The sequence below is a fragment of the Haliotis asinina genome, chromosome 4, assembly GCF_037392515.1.
Source record: "Haliotis asinina isolate JCU_RB_2024 chromosome 4, JCU_Hal_asi_v2, whole genome shotgun sequence".
NCBI lineage: Eukaryota > Metazoa > Mollusca > Gastropoda > Lepetellida > Haliotidae > Haliotis > Haliotis asinina.
This window is the reverse complement of record NC_090283.1, coordinates 44,024,284-44,031,566: the sequence shown is the minus strand read 5'-3', so window position 1 is coordinate 44,031,566 and position 7,283 is coordinate 44,024,284. Positions and strand designations below refer to the sequence as shown.

The 7,283-nt window shown below is 39.6% G+C and overlaps 1 protein-coding gene across 1 annotated transcript; it reads left to right on the top strand.

Moving 5' to 3' along the window:
• The first annotated feature begins 5,136 nt into the window (after positions 1-5,136).
• Positions 5,137-6,207, top strand: LOC137281408 (C-C chemokine receptor type 5-like). The gene has a single exon (XM_067812613.1). The coding sequence runs from the start codon at positions 5,137-5,139 to the stop codon at positions 6,205-6,207; it is 1,071 nt and encodes a 356-aa protein (XP_067668714.1).
• Positions 6,208-7,283: the final 1,076 nt, after the last annotated feature.

The following is a 7,283-nucleotide window of genomic DNA, read 5'->3' as shown; positions in this document are numbered from 1 at the left end:
ACAGAGTTGCCTACATACGACTCAACCACCTACCCATTCACCTGTATCAGGTGAAAATCAGGCCACAATAAAGACGTTTGCCTCCATAAATCTTGCTTTTCGTATGCATTCCACTTCTAAATACCCTTCAAAGATTTCTGATTTGTGGAAATCTCATATTTCGAAACTTGGAGTTTTTGGGAAATCTCATATTTCGAAACTTGGGAGTTTTTGGGAAATCTCATGTTTCCAAAACTGGAAATGTCTTTCCAACATCTTTCCAAAATCAAACTAAAAGTGCTTTATGGTTCAACTTCTTTATTCTACAAGGTCACAACGTTTCGAGACAGATTCTAGTCTCTTCTTCAGGTGAAGTGAGGGTAAAACTAAAGGGTTGCAGTATATATACACATAACAGTAGACTGATAACAATAGGTAACAAGATAAGATGGTTGGTTGGACTGGTGATGAATATACTGATCCGTATGTGTTGGTTAAAGGTAAACACTGGTGGCTATGGATTGTTGGCGTCGGTGGAGAAGAATGTCCAGGAAGGGAAGCTGTTGCTGTGTCTCTTCTTCCATTGTAAACTGAATTCTTGGGTGTTGGGAATTCAAGTGTTGCAGCAGGGCCTCTGGATCTTGGTTGTCGTCCAGGAGAGCTAGGACATCATCTACTTTGCGGAACCAATGCTTTGGGGTGAAAGGTGCAGTTTTCAGGGCAGTTTCTTCAAAGGCAATCATGTATATTTCAGTCAGTAGTGGTGATAGAGGGGATCCTATTGGCAATCCATGGATCTGTTGGTAGAGCTGGTCATTCCAGTTGAAATATGAAGTGTCGAAGCATTTACTTACGAGATCGACGATGCTTTGGGCTGTGAGTTTGGTGTCTAGGTCTGGTAGAGATGTTTCCAGTCTAGTAGATAGGATGTGAATGGCTTCTTTGATGGGTATACTGGTAAATAGGTCTGGGGACAACACCAGGACATTAGTTAGGAACGCCAATGACTTAAAAAAACGGAAGCTCCTAGAAGCCATTGCAATCAAGCGGAACAATCCCTCAATCAACAGAGACGGAGGTGTTTACTTACCCAATGCATGGAACCACCTTATCCTCAGTGACTAATCTTTATCCAAACATCTTTACCTGTAACTCGTTAACCTAATCAACACAAGCCTGCACACCAATCAGTTGAAGCCTGTACATAATTAGAAGCCTGTACATCTATCAATTGAAGCCTGTACATCAATTAATAGAAACCTGTATATCTTGTTACCTATTGTTATCAGTCTACTGTTATGTGTATATATACTGCAACCCTTTAGTTTTACCCTCACTTCACCTGAAGAAGAGACTAGAATCTATGTCGAAACGTTGTGACCTTGTAGAATAAAGAAGTTGAACCATAAAGCACTTTTAGTTTGATTCCTCCAACGTCTAAATGCCTTTGAAACGACTTTCCAAAATTGTAACTGTCTTGGAAACTTCATCTTTCCAAGACATTTACAAGCTTTTAAATGTAGTCTTGTTTTGCAGTGTATGGTGTCACATACTTCTATACTCTCTGCATGTATTTTTATATATGTTTTACACTTGAGCTGCAAAAGAAACGCAAACTCCAATTTCTTGGAATATTGCTAAGAGCGACATAAATCGCAACTGATTTTATTTTAGGATGATGGTTTGGATGTAGTTGAATGTGCGGTATGAGGTTGTGTTTGTATCATCACAATGCCTCATTTGTCATTGGACCCTCCCTTTGATCTGCCACTTCAGACACACTAGTCACACAATATCATAATTTAATTGGTTGGTGTCATTAAGCTGGTTAAGACAATTCCGGTTCAGTCATGATATAAAATACCTTATTCCCATAGGCACTCCACAAAATGAATATTCCCGGTATTTCGCGATATGACTGTTGTATACGTGCAAATAATATGCCAAAGGAAAGTCTACACCTATCTTAGATATTCTCACAATTGCTTTCCCTATCGCCGTAATGCTGTCTCTTCCAGTGTTGCCGCTTTCTCGTTTCGCGATATCGCTTTCGCATCTCGCGTTATTCCTTTCTCGTCTCGTGCTATCGCTTTCTCGCCTCTGAATTTTAAGTGGTAAAAGAGTACATGCTCTCTCTACAGTCAGAATAAGAATGTGATAATGCTATGGGGACTGTTCATAACTGACTTTTGAAGACACCACTCATCACGTGCACCGATCACTTGCACCTACCCTTTGTGACAGCCTTCTGTTTCGATGTTGTGGCAGTCTGACCTGCCGTGCTTCATTTTGGTGAATTAAATGAGATAATACGGACAATATACAGACTATATGAGTGTATGAGGATACAGAGAAAGGCTTTGATATATATCCACAGTCACTTGGAGTGACTGAACATGGCATAAGACCGCCATGAATATTTGACCAGGAAAATCAAGGATTATCAAGAGATGCAGGTGTCTGGCGTCTACCATTTTAGTCATCATTGTACCGAGAAACAATGGGGATGAACCCGCAAAGATAGCTTCCTGGCGTGACCAAGGAACGCAACTCTGCATGAGTGATTAATGGCGCGATTAAGTTGAAGCAAACATCCGCATCGTAGCGAGATAGTGTGTGAGTGAGTTAAAATTTATGGTCACATCGGCAATATTTCAGCCATATCGTGACGAGAGCAATTAAGTTTAGACATAGTAATTTATGGTAAATTGTAAAAAAAAACTATCAACGAAGGACAGCGAATGTAAAAGTAGCAATGAGATCTAAAACAGTTTCAGCACAGATGAAGGCACAAGGTAAAAACAAACTACTACAAACTGCCAACAACTGAAGTTAGATCACCATGCTAGGCACCATGTGGAGTTACAAATACATTTGCTTCCTGTATGGACCCTAGCTGGATTTACACCATCCCCTCAGATGTTAGCAATTTAGACATATTTACCCATGAACTAACAATACACATATACTTCGATTAAAAGAGTGGAAAGTTTGAATTTACTGTGAATAGAACAGTATGTTGGAAAATCTGTTAAATGACAGTATCTTACAATCAAATTCGACATATAATCTCTTATATTAGGCGATTGCACTAGACATAGTTTTTGTCACTGTTGATATTCCAACAGTCCATTTGGTCACTGTTGATATTCCAACAGTCCATTTGGTCACTGTTGATATTCCAGCATTCCACAAATCCTTGGATGTTGCATAATTGATCAACGAATTTATCTGCACAAAGTCGTACAAAGGAACCTCAATGTCCTTTTGTTGCAGACAACCTGACTGAAAAACAGTTTTCTTCCAAGCCTTCTCTGTAACTTCATCAAATGACCTATATCACTGTATAGGTTATAACAATCGGTTTGAGTGAGATTACAACGAGTGATTGAGTTGAGTTTTACGCCACAGTCAGCAATATTCCAGCTACATGGTGGTGGTCTGTAAATACTCGAGTCTGCGCCAGACAATCCAGTGATCAACAACATGACCATCGATCTGCTCAACTGGTAACCGATGACATGTGTCAACCAAGTCAGCGAGCCTGACCAACCGATCCGTTAGTCGCCTCTTAAGACAAGCATTGTCGGCTTTTATGGCAAGCATGGGTTGCTGAAGGCCTATTCTACCCCGGGACCTTCATGGGTGAGTGAGTTTACAAGTCCATTATGTTATCCCCAGTGTCATGAAAGTGGGCAAGATTGCTTGAGTTTAAGATAAATTAACCAGGCAGAACTAATCAATGTGTTATAAGTCATGCCTTCACGATAAATACATAAATGCAGACACAAATTCCTGTTTTTGAACCATTTCCTTTGTAATCCTTTGTAATCTAGCTTCATTGGTTGACAACCTCATTAATTATGACGTTTCCAAAATGAAACAAACATTGTTCTTGCTCACATCTGATGTTTCCGTCAGACATACCCTGTCAGACAAAGGCAAGTATACACAAAAACATTCCACGTTACTGGTCTGGAAACAATCGCCTTAGCAAAGATTGAAATAAGTCCAAAACACACACAAATTGTATCATTCGCATAAAAACATCAACATTATCAAGTAACAATTGTCTTGGAAACGTCATCTTTCTCTATGTGTAACGTCTATGTGTAGAGTATGATTTTCGTACCATCAAGATCTGATGGAAGAGTATTTCTGGAATTGGATTCAGAGTAATCGTTTCCGTAAAAGCAGTGTCCATTTCGGACCAACAACAGTGGATCTTGTGCCTTTGTACGCTCGGTTATAGATTTCTTCAGTAATGGACCAACAACAGTGGATCTAGTGCCTTTGTACGCTCGGTTATAGATTTCTTCAGTAATGGACCAACAACAGTGGATCTAGTGCCTGTGTACGCTCGGTTATAGATTTCTTCAGTTTCAGTGTATCCGTATTTATCTACATATTTTAGGCCTGTTGATGCGTTTGTTGGATGAATGGTCTCTACTCTTATTTGTTTAGTTTGATGGTTTGAGTTCTGCCTTGTTTCCTATGTATCACCATAGTGTTTGGAAAGGAAGGAGGGAATATCTATACATGATATACTCAAGTTCGGAAGGTTGTTGTAAAGAAATTATCCACCACTAACTGTACAAGTGAATTTGTTTTCCGAAGAAGACTTCTATTTGCAGGCCATTCTCCCTCCCTTTCTGTTCAAACATTGCTTTTATTTTCAGACAGACGGGCACTGCTTACACATCAAGCTGAGTGAGTTTGCAAGAGTGAAAGAAACGAAAGTCAAGACCCCATTCAGTTTCTTTGTTGCTTGAAGCTACATCGGCCATTAATGTAGGATGGCTTGGCTAAAACTGCCTCCTAGGACATACGGTAACAAACACACAATACGACGCTTATGCCAAATAAGGCATCAGAATCAATATCGACTTGAAACGCATTCTCGAACATATGAAACAAATTCCTTTTCCAGCCATCTGTAACCCTTTGAAAGCGTCAAGCCATGTTCCAGACAGTCTAATACCATTTTAACTATGTCATGACCTTAGGATGACCAACCACGCTACATGCTGACAAAACAAAATAGCAGTTACAGTTTGAAGAGAATCATCAAGATTAAAATCTTAGATCGTTTGATCCAATGTCTCTCAGTGAGGAGGAGAGAACACCAAGTGACTTTTACGTCTGACAAACGCCATCATGAATGCGATGACTGATGTTGGATTCGTCAATATCTCGTCAGATTTCAATACAACGACTCTGGAAAACAATACATTATATCAAACGGTTCTCCATCTGCAGACAGGAATCCTGCCAGTTGTCTACATTATTGGTCTTACTGGCAATATATTAGCAGCAGGGACATTCCTGAGTCCAAATCTCAGAAAAACGTCATGCTGCCTGTATTTGGCGACAAAATCATTCAACGATTTGTTGTTTCTTTTGTCCTTGTTCATTGTTTGGCTGTATCGCCTCGACGTACAGGTGTTTAAAACAATAGGTGTGTGTCAAGTGACGGTGTTTGTTACGTACACCACTGGTTTCCTGTCCGTTTGGTTTGTTGTCATGATCACGTGGGAGAACTTCATCCGAGTATCACTTCCAAGTCACGTGGCACGCCTGTGTAGTGTCAGACGTGCCAAATACACCATCGTAACCCTCATAATTATTTCTGTTGTCATGTACAGCTTCAGTTTGTGGACAACAGGATTGATCAGTTCCCAGAGGAACTCAAGTTGCCATGTATTTGAAAAATACGAAAAATTGTTGGTTGCCATGACCTGTGTGGACTCCATATTGACATTAGCTATTCCTCTTGTAATCATGGTTTTCCTGAACATTGCCATTTCTATCGGTGCAATCCAAGCCCATGAGCGCCGGAAGAGACTGTTTGAAAGCTTTCAAATGACGTCCATCTCGAGAAGAAACGAAGCTTCAGTTTTGGAAATGAAGGTTTCAAATCTTTTGTTTGCAGTTTCGATCATTTTTCTCTTGTTCCACACCCCAAGCCACGTCATTAGAATAAAGATGATGGTAGAACAGAACTTCTATAAAACGAAACCTGCTTTGAGTGATAGTGTCCTGCATAGAATATTTGAGTTAGTTTACTACATGAACTTTTCAATCCACTGTGGCGTGTATCTGATATTTGGAGACAATTTTAGAATGACCTTTAAACGACTGTATTGTTCAGGATGTAATAAAACAGAAACCGCTTCAACCGTGGATTCTTCTAAACGGGGTTCTGAAGAGGAAGCCATGTTAGAATGATGCCAAACTCTGATGAAGCAGACACACTTTAGGTTTACAGCTGCAAGAAAATATCAATATGATTTTGAGCAATGTGGCTGTCGTTGAAATATAGCTGTACATATGTACATAGTTTTGTTTTTTGTGTTTTGATGTTTTACATTATTCCAAGATTCTTAGTAGTGCATGAATTTGGGACGCGACAGTCGTTTTAACATTCATTCATTTATTAATCCATTCATTTATTCATGAATATGTTGTGAGGTAAAGTATATACATATGTGTTTAGCTCGCTGTCAGCTCTTTGAATGTCTTTGCCTGTGAATGAAGTAACATAATGTCTTCGTTTAATCAATTAGAATGCTTTAGAGGTTTCCTATATATGTTTCTCATATACGGCCCCTTGTATGAGACGATATATTGGCGAACTATGGCGTCTTAAATCAGTAAGCTCAAATCAGTGAAAGTCCGTTTTCTGTTATTGGTTATCTGCTGAAAAGACATCGAATGTGATTGATTGTACCCAAATCAGGACAATAGTTCAGGTAAAAAGAGAAGGAGAAATAAAACATTATTATTTTATTGTGTTGTAACTGGATCGATGGGACGGGGTAGTTATCCTGGTTGAAGCATTCGCTCCCCACGTCGAAGGTACGGGTTCGAGTCCCAGCAAGGCCATGGTAAGCTGCGTAAATGTAAACTCTTTCACCATAAGTAGCATGTTATACATGTTTCTGGCAATCTGGACGAGATTGCACCTAAACCGACTCCGTCAGTTACATCAGTTCAGTCCTGGACACTGACATCCATTGTTTGATCTAAAGCATGCTGCAAGAGTGAACGTGAAACTACTCACCCCGTACCTCTAATTTGCATGCATGAATTCCGTTAAAATACTTCATGAAATGACATCATTTCCGGATTGACGATGACATAATATTAAGCACAGAGTAACAGGAAGTTACATCAATATTCCAGCGATCTGAAAATAATTTACTAATGTAAATAGTGATCAAGAGCATGAGCATCAATCTATGCCACTAGAAACTGATGACGTCTGTCAACTAAGTCATCGAGCCTAACCACCTGATCCCCTA